The 23,876-nt window shown below is 61.6% G+C and overlaps 5 protein-coding genes across 5 annotated transcripts; 4 read left to right on the top strand and 1 right to left on the bottom strand.

The window, feature by feature from the left end:
* Window positions 1-154: 154 nt before the first annotated feature.
* A1Q1_06679 (uncharacterized protein) lies at window positions 155-2,217 on the top strand (the record flags this gene model as incomplete). Its single annotated transcript, XM_014327728.1, has 2 exons — window positions 155-284; window positions 389-2,217. 2 exons carry the CDS (start codon window positions 155-157, stop codon window positions 2,215-2,217), a joined length of 1,959 nt encoding a protein of 652 aa, XP_014183203.1.
* Window positions 2,218-5,155: 2,938 nt separating this feature from the next.
* A1Q1_06678 (uncharacterized protein) lies at window positions 5,156-6,289 on the top strand (the record flags this gene model as incomplete). The annotated part of the gene is made up of 2 exons (XM_014327727.1): window positions 5,156-5,402; window positions 5,505-6,289. The coding sequence occupies 2 exons, from the start codon at window positions 5,156-5,158 to the stop codon at window positions 6,287-6,289; spliced, it is 1,032 nt and encodes a 343-aa protein (XP_014183202.1).
* An 8,124-nt stretch (window positions 6,290-14,413) lies between these two features.
* On the top strand, window positions 14,414-17,012 carry A1Q1_06677 (metalloreductase; the record flags this gene model as incomplete). Its single annotated transcript, XM_014327726.1, has 2 exons — window positions 14,414-14,648; window positions 14,764-17,012. 2 exons carry the CDS (start codon window positions 14,414-14,416, stop codon window positions 17,010-17,012), a joined length of 2,484 nt encoding a protein of 827 aa, XP_014183201.1.
* Window positions 17,013-17,307: 295 nt separating this feature from the next.
* A1Q1_06676 (uncharacterized protein) lies at window positions 17,308-21,220 on the bottom strand (the record flags this gene model as incomplete). The annotated part of the gene is made up of 2 exons (XM_014327725.1): window positions 17,308-17,320; window positions 17,664-21,220. The coding sequence occupies 2 exons, from the start codon at window positions 21,218-21,220 to the stop codon at window positions 17,308-17,310; spliced, it is 3,570 nt and encodes a 1,189-aa protein (XP_014183200.1).
* Window positions 21,221-21,795: 575 nt separating this feature from the next.
* A1Q1_06675 (uncharacterized protein) lies at window positions 21,796-23,579 on the top strand (the record flags this gene model as incomplete). Its single annotated transcript, XM_014327724.1, has 3 exons — window positions 21,796-22,383; window positions 22,510-23,086; window positions 23,143-23,579. The coding sequence occupies 3 exons, from the start codon at window positions 21,796-21,798 to the stop codon at window positions 23,577-23,579; spliced, it is 1,602 nt and encodes a 533-aa protein (XP_014183199.1).
* Window positions 23,580-23,876: the final 297 nt, after the last annotated feature.

The following is a 23,876-nucleotide window of genomic DNA, read 5'->3' as shown; positions in this document are numbered from 1 at the left end:
GTCCACTGACGCGGGGGCAGATGCGGATCGCGCGCTGACCCCTGGCCCCTGGGTCTGGCAGGACCTGACCACTGACGACCTCGCGCGCAACGTCATCTGCACAGACTCGATCGATTATTCACAACAACAACAAACTTTACCAACTTTGTCAGTCATGGACATCGCCCTCGTCCAGGACTTGAGCGACCTCGCGCCGCGTCTCCAGGACGGCCACAACAATGAGGCCGGCCTCAAGGAGGCGACGGACCTCCTGTCCAAGATTGATGCGAGGCTCAAGGAGCAGCGTGAGTGTTCACTACCCACCCATTTCCTCTTCCTCCATGCAGCCTCAGCCTCCCTATCCTCGAGCTGAGTAAAACGTAACGTTGTGATAGCAGCTTACTTGCAGCACAACTCGTCACCCGGCTCGGCGCGACGCCGCTCCCGGCGATCCTCGCCCGCCTCCTCCGTGCTCGCCCTCACCCGCAAGACGCCGATGAGAGCACGCTCGACGCCTTCTTCCCCATGATCCGCATGAACGCGCTTGTCGCCTCGCGCTTGTCCCTCGACAATCCCTCGAACGTCACGAAGCTGAACGATGCACACTGGCCCAAGATCGCGCTCGGCATCATCACCAACGCTAAGCACCTGCCTGAGGAGAACTGGAAGAAGGAGGTCGTGGGGATGTACTCGCCCCTGATCAGCGGTCTTGGCACGCTCATGACGAGCAAGGACGCTGATGCCATTATAGTCTCGCTGGCAACGGAGGAGAACTACAAGGACCTCCTCAAGCTCGCCTCTACGGCATACACGCCAGGCGACTGGATGCCCGATGCCGACTACGCTAGGGTGCGCGGTACGATTGTGGGATGCCTGTGGGAGATCCTCTGCGCTCTGTCAAAGCACCCCGACTTCAGCCTGAGCCCGGGTATGATCGAGGAGATGCTTCCCGAGCTCAAGTTCTGGACGACGACCTCCGACTATCCCGCGCCGGGTAATCTGAAGGAGCTCACGAAGGAGCAGCGCCTGCAGAACCTGCTTCCCGAGATCACGATTCTGCACTCGGTCTCGCGCGTGCTGTACAACTTCACGGTGCACGGCAAGGTGGACTGGACCGGGCTCGCGGGGTCCGATACCGACCTCAAGGCCATGGTCGAGTTCCTCGAGAAGCCTGGACCGCCGGCGTGGATCCCGCAAGAGGAGTGGGACCCGAGCACGAAGGAGGGTGTCGACAAGGTCGTGGCTATGGCACAGACGAATGTTGGCCAGACGCTGCTCCTGACGATCGGGCACGTGCCGGACGCTTCTGTTCCAGCGTGGCTCAAGGAGAGGACTGAGGCGTGGCTCGACGACCCGTCCATGACGCACCAGGGACTGTCAGCACTGGCGAATACGATCCACGACGGCGACGCGGCGATCAAGGTTCTGCAGCAGCGCGACCTGCTCCCTCGCCTGCTGAAGCTCATGACGCCAGAGCAGTCGGTGCAGAACCAGCACGCGCTCCTCGGTCTCCTGCGCAACCTCTCGATCCCGAAGGAGAACATCCCGAAACTCGGCAAGCCTGTCCTCGACGGCGTTGTTGCCATGAAGCCCTGGGCGCAGTCGAAGGACCAGGTCGAGCAGCTGCAGCGCAACGCGGTGCTGACCGTCTCGCACCTCGTGACGGACCCGGAGCTCTCCGCCGAGCTGCTGACGAACGAGCAGGCGCTGATCGAGCTCATGATGCTCCTTGCGCGCACGCGCAACGGTACGCTGAAGGCGCAGGTCGTTGACCTGCTCGCTACAGCCATCAATGCGCTCCCCGCCTGGCCCGAGGCGAAGAACGCATGGCGCATCCTCGGCTCCGACGACGGTATCTGGGTCTGCCTCATCCTCGGCATCGACGACGGACGGCAGGTCCCCGTCCTCCTGAAGAACTCGATGAAGGCGTTCCTGCACGGCCTAACGTGTGATGGAGGCAACAGGACGGGTGACGACGGAGAGCCAGAGGGCGTCAGGGTGCAGCTTGAGCGCGCCTTCGCTCGAAAGCTGGGCAACACCGGCGCCACGGGTGTCGACTCTGTCGCGAGGCTCATCGCGCCCCCGGACGACGTGTACAAGATTCCAGAGGAGGTGCAGAACGATGCGGTCAAGTTCGTCAAGGAGCTCGGAGATAAGAGGATGACGGACGCGGTCGAGAAGGCCGTCGCGCGGAATAAGAAGGAGGGGCGGCCGGTCGCGGCAGCGTGGAGTGCGTGAGAGTTGGTAGCGGTTGATAGAAGCGGGTGACTGATGGCCCACACGTACTTTACGACAGCATGCAGGCATGAACGAACCGAGGTGAGCTTGTGCAGCGTTATGACAATACGCCGCACAGCTTGAAGGCAGTGAAGTGGAGCCAAGCTACGGGAGCGAGAACAGCCGAGCGAGGCCTTCCCCTCTGCTGTATCAGCTTGAGGTCGACCTGCGCTGAATTATCAGCTCCGTATGAGCGTGGACGAGGAATGGCAATGAGGTGTCTGCATATCCTAGTGACGAATTCTCGCGGTCCATGGGTGATTCCAGACATCGGCAGCCATTAGCTACAATAGATCTGAACAGCCACTTCCGCCAAGTGCGAGATGGCAAAGCACCTTTTTAGGTGGACGCCAGTACTATGGGCCGTCAGTAGCAGGCCGCGCTTGAGATAGGGCAGCAATCGAACATCTGAGGATTGCAGCAACTGACAACAAGGCGGGATCCTCTACTGAGGCGACCGATGGCGGGATCGTTGTTCAACTGCCAGCCGTTGGTCGCGAACCTGGTCTTATCACTGACAGCATCGCTTGGGAGCTGGACGTTAGCCACATGTGGTGCTGTACCCCGGAATCGCTCGTGTCTCAGCGATTTCCTACATTCGACCATCTGGCAGTTAGCACCCCAGTCTTGGACCCGCGCCTCCAACATTTGGACGTTCACATGACCGTAAGAACGAGGTGTGAGACCTAGATCTGCACACATATAGCTTCCAATTCGGGCTCCTAATGTCTATGACACTTGTACGATCGTCCTCAGCTTTTTTTTTCTTATGGTAGAAGGCACGGCACTCTTCCCAAAGACATCCTTCTTCCACTTCCGGTCCTAAGAGGCCTGTATCTCGCGTGGAAAGCTTTCGGCATCGGACACGCGAGAACTGCATTCCTCGCTTGGAACCTGGAGAGAGAAGAGTGGGAACCGGCCCGTCCGAAACGCGTAAAAATGGATTGAGGATGAAAACGGTAGGGGGCCGACAGGGGCTTGATTGCACCGGGCTGTTGCGCTGACGATCTCTGCGTCCCGGGTGACATACCCCTCACCTCTCGCGCGAGACCTCACAACAAGGCCGTGGAGCAGTGGTGTGTGCCTGGAAGTGCCCGTTTCGTCTTGTTGGCTCTGAAAAGTTGGTCTTGGAGGAACGGAGGAGTACGGAGTGCAAGGAAGGGGTCGAGCGCGTCGTGCACGCTATATGCTGTGCATGTTCTCGGCTTCTCCCGAGGCATCCCAGCTCGACTGTCCGCCCACCGTTTGTACGCAGCGTTACCACCGCAGGTCACCTGCTGGGAGTCCTAAGGGTTAGAAGAGCCAAGGCAGTGCTCGCCAAGTGCTGCGATAGGACGCCCGTGCGGCGACGGAGAAGGAGCCCGCTCTCTGTACCTCTCGCTGTACGCGCCGAACCTTAACGACCCCCCGTATCCACCCAAGCTTCCTTGGCACTTACGCTCGCAACCTTGTCGCCATGGATGCAACTTTTTCAGCACCCCCGATCAAGAATCAATGCCAAAATTAGAGCAAATGCATGCATGCCTCTATGAGGACCTCGGTGGAGCACGCGGAGCAAGGTGTTACTGCTAGCTAGGCTACGACGGAAGGCAGGACGGGTGTGTCGGATGCTCGGAAGGTGGCCGGCTTCGGCACGACACGCTCTGGCTGCTCTGCACGGGCGCGTCATGGGACTAAAGATCAGCTCTAAGGCTTGGGTTCTGCGCCGAGGGAGCTGAGAGGGCAAAAATAACCTTCGCCGGATCCGCCGAGCGCGTTGAGTGTTGGGTCCTCCAATTGAATCCACGATCATCTGCATTGGGCGCTGCATGTTTCCTGCATTTCCTGTCTGTAGCGTGACCTCAGCCAAGGCGAGGAAGGCGCCGAGAGGGAGAGAATAAACACTGCCCAGGAATAGCCAGGGAAAGCATCCAGGCAAACACCCCAAACAGCGCCATCGCCCCCGTCCAGTTGCACCCGGCGCACCCGGTGCTCGTGCCGGCGTGTCCGCTGGGGGGTCACCGTTCCATGCCCAAACACGGCGAGCAAACCAGGGTCCCCCCGCCCAATGCGGCAAGAAGCCATTCCAAGGTCTGTCAGAACGCGAAACACAGCCCTGAGCTAGAGCCTCACGGCCCGGGTTCCTTCAGCTCGACAGCGCAGAGAGGCAGAGGAGTCTCAGGGACAGGCGATGAGGCGACCCTGCAGACGTCCCGGAACTCGAGTCGCGCTGCACGACCATCGAGCTCTTGTGGTGCGAGACGTTGCGAGGAAGCACCAAGGGAGAGGAGCGAAAGGGGGGTACCGACTGACAGAAACATCGACGCTATAACCTGCTCACCGCGCTAGCTCTTCATAGCCCGTAGGACATGCAGGGCTTGAATGAGATTGACCGGAATCCAGCTGCAAACCAGCCGGCTCGGGGCTCGCGCTGGCTTACGGCCTTCATAGCCTCGCGCGCTACACTCGCTGGGCAGAGGCTGACGGCTTGATGCTTAATGATCCTGGAGAACTGGGACAGTTCCTGCACTAGGGATTCACCACCAGGGGCAACTCCACTCCTCGCCGCTTCCTCGAGACACCGCCGTCAGCCCGTCAGGCTGTGAGAGGGGGCTCTGAGGCTCAAGGGTTGCAGTCCTGCAACACCCCGCGACCACCATGCATCCCCGGTACTAGACGTTTGGGCCTTAGTTCTTCTCTTTCTTCTTCCTCTCCATCCCCATCCTTCTCATTTCTCGCATCCTCACCGTCTCTACTGTCCGCTCACGACCGACCTCCGACTCCGGTCACCCACCCTCCTTGTCGACCCTCGTTACACTTTAGGACTGGCTCCTGCTCACCTGTACGACTGCCCTCACGACATTCCTCTCAGTCGACAGAACGCACCTTCCCTCTCGTCGCTTGAAAACGAAAACTCAACATGCTCGTCTCATCTCTTCTCGCCCTCACTGCGGCAACCGCTGTCGCCGCCCACGGATCCGGCCACCCCCAGAAGCACGCCGCCGCAGCCCGCCGCATGCGTGACTCTGAGCCTGAGCTCGACCTCCGTTCCGAGCCCAAGCTCCAGAAGCGTTCCTTCTCCGGACGCGGTACCTGGTACGATGTCGAGGAGCGCATCTGCGCGTGCGGTGACTGGCACAAGAACTCTGAGCACGTTGTCGCCATGAGTGAGTATCACCGGGCTGCTGTGTTTTGCAGTTCTTCGCTTTCGCGGTCCCTGGCGTCCGCCCGGCGGATCCTGTTCCATTAATAGCACGACTAACCACCAGACACTGCCCAGTACGGCAACGGCTACCCGTCGGACCAGTGCTGGAAGTACATCACCGTGCAGGCCAACGGTATCACTGTCAAGGACGTCATGGTCGTTGACGAGTGCCCTCTCCCGCCCGAGGCCAACTGTACGACCGACGGCGACATTGACCTCTCGCGTGGTCTCTTCAAGGTCTTCGCCGACTGGAACGTCGGTGTCCTCGACGCGACCTGGTGGTGGCAGGACGGCCACGAGGGCGGCGACGGCGGCGACAAGCCCAAGTCGTCGTCCACCTCTGAGTGGCACGAGCCCTCGACCTCAAGCGAGCAGCCCACCTCGACCTCGACTTCCGAGTGGCACGAGCCGTCCACCAGCTCCGAGTCGCCTTCGCCTTCTCCTGAGCCCTCGCCTTCGCCGTCTCCCTCGCCTTCGCCCTCGTCCTCGTCCACGACCTCGTCCACCTGGTCCGAGACGAGCAGCAGCGCCTCCTCCTCGTCTGCCAGCAGCAGCTGGTCGTCTGCCGTTCCCTCAAGCTCGGCGTTCAACTCGACGCTCCTCTCGTCCTCGACCTCGGCCAACCTCACCTCGCTCACGAGTACGACCGCCAACCTGACCGCGTCGCTCACGGCCAGCACGAACGCGAGCGCTACCGGCGCCGCCCTCGGACTCGGCCTCGGCGAGCAGCCCGGAGACGCGCCCCTCGACATTGAGACGCCCGGCGCCGGCGCCAGCGGCGTCCTCGCCGGTGTCAACCGTATCGTCGCGGCCTATGGCCAGCTCATCGCCCGCGCCGCTAGGGGATAACTTGTATTCGTTTTGTAGTTCTCTTATGATCCGTGGTTTGTGAGCGAGCTGGGGCTGAGTCGTGGAGCGGTAAAGCCCGTGGCCTGGCTGAGCAACCGAGAGAACAGGTGCATGACGACATACTCTTGAGCAAGGGAGGACGGGCAGCAGACGAGGCCGGTGAGGGCAATCTGTCGTAAGAGAACAGACCAACAGCGGAGAGGCGAGAAGGTCAGATGTGCAGATAAGATGAGGGAGAGGATATCAGCAAAAGTGCGAAAGGAGATGAGATAAGTGTGGGTCGCAGATCAGTGGGATACACGTTCAGATGGTTCCGGCGCAGCTCACTCCAGCGCAGCAATCACAACCTCGACCGAGGGATGGGTGACGAGGGCCCTGCTCCTGGTCCGCAGCCAAGACCCAAGAGTCTGGCCAGGAAACGTGTTTGCTTTTCTTTCCGCCAGCCAAGTCGTGTGTGCGGCGCGGCTATGTCTCGGCATTGAGCCCTCTGAGCACCATTGGGCATCATCCGACAAGAGCGCCGAGGTAAACGAGGCTCGCCGAGCCTTATCTGCCATGGCACTCGGTGCTCTCTGCAGGCGTGGGAGACATATGGGGTAGATCGTGTAACGACGCTCCCCTCATGGCTCCCTCCCCTTCTCCTATGCATTGGTGCTCCGCCTGTCCAGAGGTCACGGTGATGATCTGGACGCAGTGCGAACAGAGCATGCATAGCCTCGACGCAAGAGGCAGTCGATGCGAGCCCGATGCCGACATCAGATGCGGTGCGGGGACCCAGATGTGGAGGACCTGGGGGGCGGGAAGTGCGTCAGAGCCCAGTGCCTTGGCCGGGGACCTTGTTGATCGCATCGCCCCGTTCTCGACGTTGCTCTCATCACAGCACACGACACACAGCATAAAGACATAAGAGCACGGCCTCGACGACGATCAGACAGAGCGTTTCGTTCTCATCTTCACCCCATTTTCGAAAGATCGACGGCTGCCCGCCAGCTGAATACCGACCCGACCTCGTCAACGACCCTCTCGACACTCTGACTCTTCGACCGCACAACACGCACCAAACCAACTGAGGTATAGTAGTTGGCCAAGATGAGTGACGAAGAACAGCCCCAGTTCACGTCGCTGAAGGACCGCATCGCCGCTCTACACCTGAAAGACGGCGGACCGCCAATCGCCCCCGGCCAGAAGGCTGCGCCGCCGAAGCCGAAACCGAAGCCTGGTTTTGGCGTCAAGCCCGCGCCGCCTGTTGCTGCGAAACCGAAACCGACAGCGGGAGTCAGAGCCTGGCCGCCGCCTGCTCACGACTCAGACGGCGAGACGAACGGAGCGGCCGAACACGAATCGGCCGAGGAGACGGCAAGAAAGCCCGCGCCCGCTGCGCCCCCGAAGCCGACCACTAAGCCCGTCGTTGGAGGGCGGAGGGCGTGGCCGCCGCCGCCGCCTGCTCAGGAGACTTCGGATGACGAGATAGAGGGAGAAAAGCACGAGAATGGCAACGAGGAGTCTGCGACTCCGCCAACAGCTGCTGCCCGCCCCGCCGCCCCGCCGAAGCCGAGAGCGATGCCGCCCGTCGGCGGTCGGCGAGCGNNNNGAGCGATGCCGCCGGTCGGCGGTCGGCGAGCGTGGCCGCCTGCTCAGCAGCCTTCTGACGATGAGGGGGAAGCGCCGTCGGCGCCCTCGGCGCCTTCGAGGCCGCCCGCTCCGCCCCGGCCGGAGAGGAAGGTGACGGGCGGAACGAGGGTCTGGCCGCCGCCCGCTTACGCCGAAGCGGAGGCGGCCGCCGAAGCACGAGGAAGCAGAGAAAGCAGCACTACCGAAACCGACGTCTCGAACCGCACCCGCTGCGCCGCTGAAACCGTCTGCAAAGCCGGCTGGAGGACGACGGGTGTGGCCGCCGCCTGCACACGAGGATTCTAACGAGGAACCAGGCAGAGAGCCCGAACAGGTCATTGAGCAGCCTGTCGTACCGTCGAAACCGGCCGCGCCGCCGAAACGTCCCGCGGCGCCTCCAAAACCGACACGGAAGGCGTGGCCGCCGCCGCCTCAGCCTGACTCGGATGAGGAGGCGGCGCAGGAGGCTCCCCAGGAGGCACCTGAGGCGGTTGGGGAGGCACATGCACCGGCAGCACGTCAGCCGCCCCCAAAACCGCCCAGCCGACCAGGATGGCCGCCAAAATCACCCGCTGTTGATTCGGATTACGGCCTACAAAAGGAAGCGAAGCCAGAAGAGACTCAGGAGCCAGAGGTCGCCCCGCGGCCTAGTGTTCGGCGTTCGGCTCCCCCAAAACCAACTGGCCGTCCCGCATGGCCGCCCAAACCTGTTGAGGAGGGGCAGGAGGAAGCTCCAGAGCCCAACGCTCGCCGGGCGTGGCCCCCTCCGCCTCAGGCGAACTCTGATGACGAAATTGAGGATGCTCAGAAGCAGCCCGAGGAGGCGGTTCCCGTGTCGAGGAAAGCGCTTCCTAAGCCGCCTGGACGTCCGGGCTGGCCGCCAAAGCCCACCCACGATGAAGAGGAGGATGAACCTGCGCAGCCGGCGGGTCGTAGAGCTTGGCCTTCGCCAGGTCAAGCAGACTCGGACGAGGAAGCGAACGACGTGGAGGTCGCGGCCCCTACCTCGAAGCCATCGTCGCGATCAATGCCGCCCCCGCCGCCGCGACGCTCGCCGTCCATAGCGGCGACTGACGAGGAGACGCCGGCACCTACGGTCCGGCCTACGCTCCCGCAACGTCGCAGCAGTGGAGCGCAGCCTGCGCCCTCGCTGCCTCCGCGCAAGGACGCACCACCATTGCCGCGCCGGCAGGCGAGCCAGGCGAGCGTCACTAGTCCCACTCCTGCGAACCGTCGGCTTCCGCCAGCTGCACCTGCCATCTCGCCCTCGACGACGGGACACTCCGCGACATCGGCAGGAAGTGAGCCGAAGAAGAAGCCTCCTCCCCTGCCTACATCTGCGCGGCCGCCTATTACCACTGCTCTGCGACCTACGCCGAGCAAGAAGCCCGAGGAGACTGGCGAGGAGGAGGAGAAGCCCAAGAAGAGGTTCATGGTGCCGCTCCCGCCCGGTGGGCTCGAGAAGCCGCCGCCGCCGATCGTGCGCAAAGCTAGTTCTGATGGCCCGCCGCCCATCGCTTCTGGAAAGCCGGGTTCCTCCGGCCCACCACCGGTGCCGACGGCGAGCCGGCCGCCGCCCGTGCCCTGCGCTTCGAGACCCAAGCCCTCCGCGGCGAACGGGTATGCGTATTCTGCGCATGCGCCGAAGACGGTGCCCGGCGCCGACACCTGTCTCATCTGCCGCGACTACTCTGCGCCCGACGAGGTCGCCGCGTCGTATCCTACCGCCAGCCTGCCCGCATCCAACCGCATCCCCTACCTCGCCGACGTGCTGTGCTCGCCCTTCCCCAGCTTGACCGACAAGGCGCGCGCGATCTTCACGTGGCTGCACCACAACATGCAGTACGACGTGCCCAACTTCCTCGCCGGAACGATCCCGCGCGGCCTGAACGCGGAGCAGACAATCGACCGCGGCCTGGCCGTGTGCGAGGGGTTCGCGGATGTGTTCATGTCCATCTGCCGAGCTGCCGGGCTCGAGTGCCGCCGCATCAGCGGGTTCGGGAAAGGGTACGGCTTCAGTCCCGAGAATGCCATGGCGAGCTTCGACTCCAATCATGCCTGGAACGCCGTCCGGCTCGAGGGCGGGTGGACGCTGGTCGACAGCTGCTGGGGTGCAGGCCACATCGACAATGGCGCGTGGGTGCAGCAGTTCAACCCCTCCATGTTCACGATGGGGAACAAGCAGTTTGGCGCACGCCACTTCCCCTCCGATGCTGGAGATTGGTACGGGCCGTCAAGGAGCTGGGACGAGTTTCTGCAAGAGGGAGAGGGCGGGCCGCAGCGCTACGGCACAGCGGACCAGATGGGGCTCGCGCTCGGGGAGGACGCGGTCGGGCCGTGGTGCACCCTCCAGAGGGGGCAGAGGTACGACTTCTGGTGCAAGTGGATGTGTCCGCACTGGACGTCTCGGCCCGAATTCAAGCCGTCCATGATCTGTCTGAGGGTCAATGGGAAGATCATCCGCCCCCAGGACGATGGGCAGGTCATCTCCGCCCAGGCCGTGGCGGAGGGAGAGGTCACGCTCAGCGTCATTGACAAGGTGAACAATGTCATTGCCGATGGCATGACGTGGGCCGAGTTCGACGCGATGCGTAGCAAGAGCTACGGCATGCAGCACCTCTACTCGTGGACCGTAGTTTGATAGGCCATAACCGCGCAGCGTAGATGCATGCAGCCATTGGTTCACCCGTTCACTTCCAACGCCAGCATGATGAGTGCACTAACATTCCAGACCCGATGAACGCCTCGCCATCAAGATCTGTCTCATTGGTGTGCCACTTAACGGCGCGAAGCGATTTCCGACGGAGCACTTTGGTGTGTGAGATCACCTCTCCCAAGCATCCGCGGACCCGATATCCCCGCCCCGGATCAACGGAGACGTCCCGAGTCACTCTCGCAGTCCGTCGGCCCCCGGCTTGCGCAGTCTTTCATCGGTGCAAGGAAGGTTCGGCGGTTCCACACTCTTAAGCTCGATTAGTCTTGCCGAGTTTATCTTGTAGCTCTGTTTCAAGACGTCTGGGAGCCTGAGTGGGGTATGCTGGATCCATACTGTTGTCGACGCTGTCCAGGTCTGCATCTGTAGAGATGACCCCAGGACGGGGTCGAGGCAGAGTTGTTCAGGCTGCAGAGAGCAGGGGCATACCGAGGTGATGGCTCGTAAGGCTCCCACCCCCGCAAGCTTGAGCAGACTTGTGAGCAACTCAACGCTGTTTCAGGCCACAGCCTGTCGCTTCCATTGGTAAGCCACCAGATCAGCGACGTGTACAGTATGGGGGCACCTGGTCTTGGCATTACGAAGATAGCTCCCTGCAAGCTGCGTTCGAGTCCGCGTCTGCAAGTGAGAGCAGCGGAGTTAAGTGAATGAAGGTTGGCGGTCCAGACCCTCAGTGCGGCCGCAAGTGTGTGAGCTATTCTGGGCACTCGTCGTTTCAAGTCTCGAGATGACCTCGTTTCGCCACAGACCACTGATGCTCGACCCCGCCAGTTGTGCGGAGGCATGCAGAGGGATGCGATATATGCCGGGACTCACCTGATGTGAGCCTGGCCGGACCTGTCTACCATGACTTGATGCAACGCAGTGGAGAGCGCTTCCGGGAGAGATGCCCGGGGAGCAAGCGCTTGCCTTCCCCTCTCCAGTGAGGAATGCCAAGACAACATCGCGTGCACGAGGTTGTCGTAATGTTGTGAAGGTTGAAGGTTCGGCGGTTCCAGAGTTTACAATGCACAGTCGTGGAGCCAGCTCGTGCCACTCGCAGGCCAAGTGCCATTGGTACGACGGCGCTGGCCAGACAGTCCTCGTTTCATCCGGAACCATAGTCGGACAATGAAGGGAGGAGGCATAGACAGTCCAGTCTCTCGACAGCACTATGACGGCGTAACCAACTTGGGCCCGCGTGACGTCGATCGATCAGTCACTCGGAGACTTTCAGAGCTGGGTGTCGAGCGGGTGGCGCGAAGGGGCTCGAGTCTTGTCGTCCTTTAACTTTGTGCAAGTTGAGGTCAATCACGCTCACCTCCACCGCCTGCACGATGAAGCTCACCTGCTGGCGGTAATGCCGACTCCAACGCGCGTGCCTTCATATACTGTAGGTCTCGAGCTTGACGAGGAGCGCAAGCATGCCGGGCTCTCACAAAAACGATGTGGCGGACATTTCGTTGGAAACGGAGAGAGCAATGCCTCGACTTACCTGTCTAGAGTTACGACCAGTCGCCACACAGCACAGTGCGACTCACGAACGAAGACTGTACGATGTGTGCGCGTTGCGTTGAGGTCTGGACCGCCTGCACACAGCATCGTTAGACGCGAGGTGTGAGGTATGAGATTGAGAAGCGAGGTGGAATGTTGGGAGGTCGTGGGGCCTCGATCTGCTGAGATGCCGGGGTACTCCACCCCTCGTCTGGACTCCAGAGGTCGGCGGCACCATGCTCGTTTCGATGCAAGTTGCTGAAAGCCTCGATCAGCGCCACACAGCACCATGCAACATGCAACAAGACGGAGAGAAGCGAAACAACTTCGACACAAGTCATTGTGAGATTGAGACCTGCCACACGCCGCAACCTGAGACGCGAGGTTGAAAGACGTTGTCTCGATCGAGATCTCAATCTCGATCGAAGAGCAAGACCAACGTCTCGAGGCATGTATCACTCCGAGAGCCTAGACTCGCATGTCCATATGCACACAGCAGCATGATACACGAGACGCAACGAATGCACTTCAGGTCTCTTCAGGTTCTCGGCTCGACAATGTTGTTTCGGGTCCAGGCGGTGCGGTCATGGCGTTCAAGGCCGTCCGGCTGATGTCATCTGTGTCGTGCGACCTGTCGCCACTCCCCTTCGCCATTGGACTCGATGGACGTAGCTGAGAGTGCATGCCGGGTGTGTCTGTGGGCATCCGACATTCCAAACGACGCCACCCTCGTACCGAACACTTTGACTTGTGTTCTGTCAGTTCGAATCTACGGTGCACGGTAAGGTCTGTCCACTTTCGATTGCGCAGCGCCAAATTTCTCTTCATCTGTTCTATGTACGTGCACACCCGACGTCCAGACCGTCCTAGCGCTCCCCCCTCCCGTCACATGCTTGCCAGGAGTCGAGGTCGAGCGGGCTCCCGTCCGATGACCGCGTCTCGATCCTGTAGTAGCAATGTCGCTGGACAATTGCGTACGAATGGTGGGTGGGACCAGAAATCTGGTACACCACCCAAACGCGTTGACGCCAATTGGCCTGGTCGTGCCTTACACCCTTCCCGCGTTCGTACCCTCTGGCCAGTGTGCGACAGCTCGGTTGAGGACGCGTCACGGAATTGGGGCTATTCCTGGCCCGTTCGGGTCGATGTGCAGCGCCAAGGGAGAGTAGTGGCGTTGCTGGAATCAATAATTCGAACCACACTATGCAGAAACTCATTGCAAGGCTGTCATTGAGACGTGCTTGAGGCGTGCTCCAGGTGTGCAAGGGGATTCTGTCATCTGTAGCGAGATGATACACCAGGCTTGCTAAAGCCCAAAGGCGAACTCGACGAAAGTAGGGTTCAGATATTCCGACAGAGTTTTGCTAAGGTTTGGCAGCCCCTGAACCCACGCTCGTGCGACGTGCAACAGACGTAACAGACGCACGTCCAGACGTCCGAGAGCTCCACTCTACGGCTCAAGTTATGCGCAGAGCTACACAGAGGTTGTGCGTAGGTTATGGCCAGGTTACGGCACGGAGTGGTCACCCAACGCTGCTCATGCACAATGGCTCAGAGAGTCGAGTTCTGGAAGCTCGCCAACGGGCCCGGGTTCACTGTTCATTTTTCACGTTTGAGTTAGTCTTCACCGGAGGAAAAGGAGCCGCGCAAACGGGAACGAGCTTGCACTTTCACTCGAAGATCTCGGCCTCTGCACACGACTGCATGAGGCAATTACTGTAGATGCTTGCATGCACAGAAGGAGACTACTACTGCTGCAAAGGTGGTCACGAGTACGCTACGGTGGGAGTCATTCCCAACTGTGCGCACGCAGGGTGCGATCGATTAGCTCTCGTCATTCCCTGAACCCCCCCTTGCCTCCCTTGTGTCCCTTGTCCCCCTGGCACACCCCCTGGCTCATCATCCATCGCGCGCCCAACTCTTTCCTTCCTCCTGTTCTCTTTCCTCAACGACGACCGACTGACAGACTGACGCACGCTCGTACATCTCCTGGGCCCGTCCGAAGACCATCTGCATCTCCTGGAGAGACAAACCTGCAGATCCGGCCTGGCCTGCCAGAGACCACGAGCTCTTTGTACTCTTAACAAAACACCAACGACACGAACAGGCTTCGTTTCTCCCCATCATTCTTCCCCGTCTTTCCTTGTCGACCCCGTCTCTCCTTTGTTCGCCGCAGTCTGTAACAGCCCCTCTCTCGCTCCCTCTTAAGCCACGCTCTCTGCTTCTTTCAGTCTTTACATCAACCACAAGTCGTTCTCGAGTCGACACCGTCACTTCTCGACACTTCGTCACCCTCCTAGGCGCTGGACGCCACTCACAAACTCAACATGGCAGAGGGATCTCTCATCATGGCTCCCGGCGCGAGCCTGGTTAGCACCGCGCTCACGCCCATCGCTACTCTGCACACCGGCGGCGTCCTCGACGCTTCCGTTACCCACATCATGCCTGGCAGCCAGACTGCCAGCCTCGCCGTCGCCAGCTCGACTGCAGGTGCTGCCCCGGCGGCGGCGCCTAGCATGAGCGTCATCGACAAGGGTCGCATGGTGCAGGGCATCTTCAATGGTGAGTGTGAAATGTGACGGACAATGGGTGCTGCGGCTGCGACCGCAAGGGCGTTCACAATGGCGTGCACTGTCGCAGTGGCTGCGTGGCATGTGACTGTGACTGACGATCGCAGGCCAAATGACCTACTACGAGACATGGGTGCTTGCCGTGTTCATGGCGATCCTCATTCTCTTCGTTCAGCCGCGGTTCTGGACGCGCCTCATGGCGTCCGTCGGCCGCAAGAAGAAGTCGGACTATGTCCAGAAGCCCCACTACCAGACCAGCTACGCCTTTAACATGGAGCGTCAGCTGGGACCCGTCGAGCAGCAGAAGAAGATCGTCGCCGGCGGCGATCTTGGTAAGGGCTGGCTGCTGCGCAAGGGCAAGGACGTCTCGACTATTGGCGAGCCCGAGCTCGCACCCAAGGGATATGGACACCGCTTCTCGACTTACCAGGGCCACATTGGCGACTCGCGCATGCCCCGCTCGTCGCTTCTCCCTCCCGGCCACGTCCAGCCCCTCTCGCAGCGTAGCAACGTCGACCGCCTCCTCGGCTGGGCGCCGTTTAGCCGCTGGCCGTTCCCGCTGAACACGCGTGCAAATGTGACCCAGCTCTTCATCATTGGCATCTACATCGGCATCAATGTGTGGGCCGTCTGCTGGCGCTCCGATGTTCGCAAAGTCAACCCCGTCACCGGCATTGGATCCGACTACAAGCGCACTGGTGCTATCGCCATGGCGCAGACGCCCGTCGTGATTGCGCTCGGCGTGCGCGGCAACCTCGTCGGCCTGTTGCTCGGCAAGAGCTATGACCACCTGCGCATCATCCACAAGGTGTCCGGCCGCGTCGTTTTCCTCTGCGGCGTCATCCACTCGGCCTTCTTCATGAACACGTGGTTGCAGGGCGGCCACTTCGCCGAGGCGAGCGCAAGCCAGGTCGGCGTGACGGGCTACGTCGCGTTCGGCGCTCTGCTGCTCATCTTCCTGACGTCGCTCCCAATCGTGCGCCGGTGGGCGTACAACTTCTTCCACATCTGCCACTTTATCGGCATCGTCGCGTTCCTGGCCGGCCTCGGCGCGCATGTCAAGTACACGATGCCGTGGTGCGTCGCCGGCGGCGCAATCTACGTCGCCAGCATGTTGATCCAGCTGTTCAAGACTCGCGTCGCTGAGGCTGAGCTCGTCGCGCTGCCCGGCTGCACTACCACTGTCGTCACCATTCCCGGACTCACGACCGGCTGGCGTCCTGGCCAGCACGTTCGGTTGCGCGTCATGTCCCTTGGCCCCGCCAAGATCGCCGAGGCTCACCCGTTCACGATCGCGAGTGCGCCCGACTGCGGCGGCCTCGTGCTGCTCGCCAAGGCCGCTGGCGACTGGACGACGTCCCTGTACCACTACGCCGCGACCGAGGGCGAGCTCGACCCCGAGGTCGGCGTGTTCAAGCGCCGTGCCCGTGTCACGGTCGAGGGGCCCTACGGCGGACTGGGCAACACGCTGCCGAACGCTTTCTCGTCTGTCCTCGTCGTTGCCGGCGGAAGTGGGATCAGCCACGCCCTCGGCCTCGCGCAGGACCTCGTCAGTCGCTCGCCGTCCGGCGCCGTGCAGGCGCGCACGGTCGACCTCGTCTGGGTCGTTCGCACCGAGGCGCAGGCCAAGGCCATCATGCCCACTCTGCTCTCGCTCGTGGCCCAGGCTCGCCGCTGGGAAGCCCGCGCGCTCGAGGGACGCCGACAGGGTGCCGACCTCGCCATCCCGACCGCGCTCCGCGTGCACGTCTTCGTGACCCGTCTTCCCAAGAGCTCGCCGCTCACCCTCGTGCCGAGCGGGTACAAGGCCAAGCTGCGCAAGGCGGGCAAGGAGCTGCCGCCTCCTCCCGACTCGGACTCTGAGAGTGCCGACTCGTGCGTTAAGGAGAAGGAGAAGGACATCGAGGTGCTCAGTGACAGCGGCTCCGACACGTCCTCCGAGGGACACTGGGTCATGTCGCGCAGCACGACAGGCACGTCAGAGGACTGGGCCGAGCTGGCCACCGCAGCCGGATTGGGCCGCAAGCAGTCGCTGGCGGAACGCACCAAGGCTGACTGGCTCGAGCGCAACCCGTCCAACGCCTCCGTCGCCCGTCTCCACGCCCGCGTCACGGACGCCGCGAGCCCGATGAGCACGGTCTCGACGTACCGCGGCCGGCCCGACATTGGGGGCGTCATCACGACGATCGTGGACGAGACGGCGGGGCGCGAGACAAGGGCGAGCGGCATGCTCGTCACGACGTGTGGGCCCGAGCATCTCGTCAACGACACGCGCGACGCGTGCCGCGCCGTGCCCGGGTGGAAGAAGAGTGGCGTGGGCGGGCTCGAGTTTGAGGCCGAGTTCTTTGCCTTCTAAGCGACCCCGTTCGCGAACGACCTTGCACTTCTTATGGGACCGCGCAAGCCGCTCGTCCCTGTACATTTTCATCTATAGCCATGCTGTACCATAGCCCAAAACGTCATCACGTCATGCACTGTGTACTGTGTAGAGTTGCGGAGGCCGAGTTCAATTGGGGCCAGTGGAGAGTGCAGTGACGAGGCTTGTGCACGCCCGCTCCCAGATCCCACGACCAAAAGTAACAAGACACAGCGAGCAAGACTAGTCTAACAAGTATCCATGTATCTCATGCTAATGAATCTAAGTATGACAATCAAGAGTATCCTCTACACCTCGGCAGCCTTAGCCTCCTCCGCCTTCTTCCTCTCCTCCTCAGCCTTAGCGTCCTGAGCCTTGTTATGCTCTTCTTTAGCCTTCCTCTCGGCCTCCTTGGCCTCTTCCTCCTTGCGTTGTCGTTCTCGTTCCTTCTCCTCCTTGACGCGTTTCTGCTCCTCCTCCTCAGCTTTGAGGCGCTGCTGCGCTTCGATCTTCTTCTTCTCCTCGTCCTGCTTCTTCCGCGCCTGTTCCTCTTCTTCCTTTTTCATCTTTTCTTCTTCTTCCTTTTTGCGTTTTTCCTCCTCGGCCTTTTCCCGCGCTTCTTCCTCCGCTGTCAGGGGACGGGTGGGGTACGACGTGCGCAGGCGCATGCCCGCCTCGTGCAGCGCGTAGAACATGGGTCCGCGCTTCTGCAGCTCCTCCTCCGCCTTGCCGTCGGCCGGATACATGAACGCATCGCGGATCGCGACAATGTTGGCCTGGATCTGCTCCAGGCGCGCGAGGGGGATGGAGGCGAGGAGTTCCTCGACGTGGTCGAGCTCGGTGGGGTGGACACGGACGGAGATTTGGGACCAGTCAATGAGCCCTGCAAAGGGGTAGTGCGTATCCTCGCTGGTGAGGACGGGGATGCAGCCGGCAAAGATGGCGTCGTTGACACGCGGCGACCAGCCCGCGATTCCACGCGGTTGCGGGCAGAACCGCGCCGTGTTCAGCTCCTCGAGATAGTCGTCGTACTTGTCGATGTGGTTCTGGGGGCCGGCGCCGGGCAGGAGCTCACGCATCCCCGCACCGCCGCGCGGACACGCGAGGCGGAGACGCTCGCTCTTCCCGCTGCCCCAGTACGTTCCGGCCCACGATATGAGACGGGGACGCTCGGAGACGGGCTTGATGTGGCTGACGGTCGGGAAGGAGGCGAGCAGGCGCGGGGATGTGCATGATCGCGGAGGCACGACGACGTCCTGTGCCGGCCTGTAGCAGGGACTGAACCAGTCGCCCATGACACTGAACACGAGCGTGTTCTTGAGCAGCGGGTCGGGATACAGGCGATGGTCCTGGCGCGCACTCCAGATCTCCCACGTGAACGCGAGACAGATGCCCCAGTCGTGCGTCATGACAAGAGACACGGCCTTCTCGCCCGTGTTGATGCCGGGAATACTGGCCTGGGCATGGTGCCACACATCGTGCAGGATAAAGTCGGCGCCCTCGCAGTGCTGATACACTGGCAGCACGATCAGGTCGGCTTCCTCGGCCGGCACGCTGATGTGTCGCATTGCGCGGTACATCATCGAATCGGCTGAGAAGCAGTGTGTCGGCTGAAGCTTGTGGCACTCGGCGGCCTCGATCTCGTCCTCGCGCGGATAGCCTGATACGACGTGCACCTTGATGAACTCGCGCTCATCTTTGAGGGTGGCAATGTACGCGCGCGCTTCCGGGAGGAGGACATCGCGCCAGTCGACCTTGGCCACCATCTCCTCCAGGATTGGGTCGTGTGCCTTAAACTTGCCCAACGGAGACGACGAGTCTGTCACGGAGCTCTTGCGCGCGGGCCGGCTCAGCGTGAGGAGCGGGTTTTCGCGGCGGCGCGGGCAGCCGTCGGCCTGCACGCACCGGCAGTGGCCCGTCTGCATGCAGACTGTAGGACTACCGCAGTCGTTCCAGCAAGGTGGCAGGTCTTTCAGGACCCACTCGTCGGGCTTCGAGCTCAGTCGGCCAGGCGTCGTGCCGCTGCTCTCGCCCTTGGCTGTGCGCTCCTCGGTCTGCTCCAGTTCGGCAGTCAGCTGCTTGTAGTGATTGTAAGACTCCTCGGTGCGCCAGCAGAGGTGTGCGCGGCGCGAGCTGTTGAACGCAATGTCGCCCTCGGTGCCGAAACGGATATCGGCAGACTCGGCATCGTCGAGGAAGAGGGGCCAGTCGCCCTCACGCGGGCAGCAGAGAATGTTCAGGCGCACGTCGTAGGTCGGGTCAGACTTGGGCGACGACAGCTGGAAGTACGTCTGTCCCTCTGCGCCAACGAGCGCGTCGAGTTGCCGCTCCTTGCCTGCCAGGAAGACCTTGATCTCCGAGCTGTCGGGGGCCACTTCGAGCTCAAACTCGCCCATGAACCGCGCCGCCTCCTCGGGCTTCTTCGGGTTGTACAGCTCAAACTCGACGGGTTTGTCGCTGTGCACATTGTCGCGAGGGATGCCGAGGTATCCCATCCCCTGCTCCTCGCGGAACATTGCTGTCGTGCGCCCATTGCCCTTCTTCGGCGCCGTGGGGGGCACCTCGAGAATCCACACCGTCGCGTTCCAGTTGTACCCGTCGACCTTTGTTGCGTTGGCGATGCAGTGCTTTCCGTCCTCGCACTTGAGGTGGTGAATGAGGCCCTTGTTGTTGAAGCCGACGTTGGCCGTGCAGTTCTGCAGTTTCCAGAGGTCGTGGTTGCGTCGATCCTCTTCCGTGACGTGCGTCATGGCGTCGAGACCGGGGAGCGTGCTGTGCGCGCAGTGCTTGGAGATGAACTCAAAGGTGTAATCGCGCGATGCAGCCGCCGCGCGGCGGAACACGGTCGCCAGTCCCTGCGGCGGCGCAACGCTAGGCTCCCACTTCAGCTCCTCCTTCGCATGCGCGTTCGAATACTCGGGCACGCCGTTCCAGCGCTTGTTCGCACGCCCGACGTCGCGGATCGGCGACTTGGTGCCCGTCTCGACACGCACGAGACGGACAATCTCCTCCTGCAGCCAGCGCTTGCCGCCGGCTACCAGGTTGTACGTTTCGAGCGAGGGAAGCTGGCGGGAGCGCGCGGCCTGGTCGAGGTGGTCGACGACCTTGATCACGCCCGCGACCGCGTCGTCGACGTGCAGCAGGTCCAGGGGCGGCTGGTCGCTGTCGTACTGGATCGGCAGGGACGCAAACGCCTGCGACAGCAGGCGCGGGATCCACGCAGAGGGGATAGATACGTTGCGCGAGTACCCGTACACCTCGGAGAAGCGGACGATAGCGCCGTGGAACTGGGAAGCGTCCTTCTTGACGGCGTTCTCAGTATACTCGTAGTGCGCCTCTTTCACTGCAGCCTCAGTCGCGCCCTTGGCCGCGCGGTCAAACGAGTTCTGCACAGCATCCTCGGCCGCCTTCTTCGTGCGACCGAGTGCAGTGACGGGCTGGATGAATGTTGTCTCGGTGATGGGCGGGCCGGACTCCTTGCCGAACACGTCCATGCTTGAACCGAGGAGCACCCAGGGTGCGCTCTTCCCCTTGCGCATGCCGAGCACGTTCTTGCCCGCCTTGTTCGCGTCGGCGACAAGCTTCTCGACCTGCGTCATGACCGCGCGAGTGCCGTCTACATTGACCTCGGCACACGCGTCATACTTGGGCGCGCACCACTGCTCGAGCGACACGGCGGCAAAGTGCAGAATACCAGAGTACTCGTGCTTGGCGAGCAAGTCCGGCAGGACGCTGCTCGACGGCAGGATGTTGCCCCGGTAGTATTCGACGTCGTGGTGGAGCGTCGCCGGTCGCGGCGCAATGTCGATCGCGTGCACCTTGTACCCAGAATTGATGAGCTCCTCGGCGACGACCTGGCCGAGGCTGCCCGCGCCGCCGGTGATGAGCACGAGGCGGCCAGACTTACCCCGCGACGGGCCAAAGATGGGCGGGAGCCACTTGCTGCCCCCGCTGCTTGAGCCCTTGCCGTATGCCTTGATGAACTCGTCCTCGATCAGGTCCTCGTCCATTGCCGGGTCCCAAGTGCCAAGACCAGGGACGTGCGATCCATGGTGGGGTCGTTGTTGTTGAGCGGCTGCTGCGCGTTGGTAGTCGTCGAGGGGGGAGTGGTAGACGGAGCCGGTGAAGAGGTAGACGAGTAAGGGGATGGCGGCGATGATGAGGAAGAAGCGATAACGCCTCACCAAGCCGAGGAAGGGGACCGGCATGGTGAGAGTGTTACGTGTGGTGGTGTTGAGTGGTTGAGAGATGAGAGAGTTGATCTGAAAGTTGACAAGAGAGTCGAGAGAGTTACGTGGTGTGTCTCTGTGAGTGCAGGTATCGGCTTGTGCGTCTCAGGGCTCCGCTTCAAAGTGCAAAGGGTCCCCTGCTTCAGTCTCTCATGTGTCCCAGACTATCTCCATGTCCCGCTTTTACCCCTCTGCTTCCCGGCTGCGAGATGCTGGTAGAGACATGCATAGCCATCTAATCTACACACATGCGTACTCATAAGCCGTCGAATGAAATCCATAGGCAAGGTTCAGGTGTCCTCCTTTCTCGCACTTGTAAAAAAAAGATGCGAGCGTTTGAGAAGAGTGAGAAAGATCTGACGGTTCCAGGTGTCCAGGCACGGGTTCATGCATGGCTGCACGGGATCGTCCCGTGGGCGAGAACCGGCACCCTGGGCCCTGGCCACCCAGGCTTCTTCCACCACCACCACGCGTCCACCCCGATTGCATTGCGCTCGAATCTTGACATTTTCTCTCATCCATCACTCATCAACAACCACACACACACACCACCAATGACCGCGGCGACAGCCTACCCCCCAGCAGCGGGGGGCAGTCACGACCCCTCCTCCTCGGGCGTCCGCGGCGGCCTCCGCTTCCGCATGCGACCAGTCCAGGCTGCCCTGCTCTTCGCCGTCGTCGTCCTCCTCCTCTCTCCAGCCTTCATCGGAGAGGACAGGCGCGACCACCTGCGTTCCTACGTCGCCGCTACGATCCAGAAGACCGGACCTCAGCAGATCGCCCAGCCCACCGGAGGGCTGGACCCGCGTGTCGTGCCGCTGACGCTCGAGGCGAGGTTGGAGCACTTCCTCTCGCGTCCCGCGCTCGACCACGGCGAGTCTGAGATTGTCAACGCCTACCAGTGTCCGCACTACACGTTCAGCCGCGACACCTACTTCTTCCACGAGGCGGATGGGGGCGCACGCATTGAGCGATGGAAGAAGCTCGACAAGAACGCCGTCAAGCTCGCGCGCAGCAAGATTATTGAGTACTTCAAGGAGCTGGATAAGAAGAAGGTGCCCCTCATCTGGGACCGGAGCATGGAGAAGGACACGCCGGCGCACCTCCGTCGAGGTATTATCTACACTGGTGGTGGACACTGGGTGAGTTGCCTCAAGCCGATCGCAGCGAGGCTGGTGGACTGTGGCTGATCAGGCGATCGCCGGCCTGCGGCCACAGCCGCTAGCGCTACACCTTAACCCTTAAGAGCCCCGCTGACAGGAAAACAGAAGGACATTGAGCGCCTGCGGTGGTCGCTGGATGTGCTGCGCAACGTGCTCAAGTCGACCCTGCCCGTGGAGATCTACCACTACGAGGGCGAGTTCAGCGACGAAAAGCTGCGAAAGGAGTTCATCGACGACTACGGTGTCACGCTCGTGCAGTCCTCTGCGAAGAAGACGGACGGCAAGGCGTGGCAGATCAAGAACGCCGCGTTCGTCGACACGCGCTTCACCCAGTTCGTGTACATGGACAGCGACAACATTCCGCTCTCTGACCCGGCCGAGCTCTTTGAGAGTGTCGAGTTCAAGCAAGGAGGGAGCGTGTTCTGGCCCGATCTGAACAAGGACCATCCCGAGAACGCCATCTGGAGAGTGCTTGGACGGGACTGTTCCGATGAGCACTGGCCCGCCGAGAGCGGACAGGTCCTCTTTGACAAGAGCGCGAACAATGGGCTGAACCTCGCCGTGCTCCATCTCAGCAACCACATGATGCTCGAGAGCGACTTCTACGGCGCCCGCGCGTCTCCCCGACTACAGACACCAGCTGTCCACCCCCTGACTATACAGCTAACCATCAGCGCTACTCGTTCTACGCCCTCGGCCTGCCGTACCAGATGCCCTCGCGGATGTTCTCGAGTGTAGGCGGCTACCAGCGGATGGACGCGCGGTCTGATCCCGACTTTTTCTGCGGCCACTCCCTCCTGCAGTGGGCCCTCACGCCTCCCTCGGCAAAGCACGACGCAAACTTTGAGCCCAAGCCCGGATTCCTGCACACCATCCTGCTCAAGGCGCGCTACGGGCTGCAACCTGACAAACTGCTCAGCCACGTCAAGCGCCCGCGCCTGAACCAGATCAACGACGAGCGGCTCGTACGCACACTGTACCAGTTCACGGGGGAGTGTTTCGCAATCGACCTCAAGGGGCCTGATGGCGCGCCCAACGCGTCCAACTCGTATGGAGACGGACAGGGCGTCGAGATCCAGACCTTTGAGGAGGTGCTGAGCTACAAGCCCGAGGTTTGGGAGTGGATTAGGGATAATTCGAAGAAGATTGCCGGCATCAATGTGCCCGGCGAGTAGCGAGTAGACTTAGATATATCATATATGCAAAGGGACGATTTGGGCTCGAGTTGGCCAGTGAGCGGGAGCGAGAGCAGAGTGAGCGAGAGCAGAGTGAGCGAGTGGCCATTGGGTGGGTAGTCAGAGCACTGGCAGTCGGCGAGCGGAGAGCGGAAAGCGAGTCATGGTCGGCGGCGTCGCTCAGCTCGTCTTCCCTCGACCCCCTCCGACCACACCGGAAGAGAGAGCAACGCAACTGGCGATCCAAATGCTGCATTAAGACAAAGACGTTTTTTCTACCAATAAGGGGAAATCAAA

Source organism: Trichosporon asahii (genome assembly GCF_000293215.1).
Source record: "Trichosporon asahii var. asahii CBS 2479 unplaced genomic scaffold scaffold00008, whole genome shotgun sequence".
In the NCBI taxonomy this organism is placed as follows: domain Eukaryota; kingdom Fungi; phylum Basidiomycota; class Tremellomycetes; order Trichosporonales; family Trichosporonaceae; genus Trichosporon; species Trichosporon asahii.
This window is presented reverse-complemented; position numbering and strand designations above follow the sequence as displayed.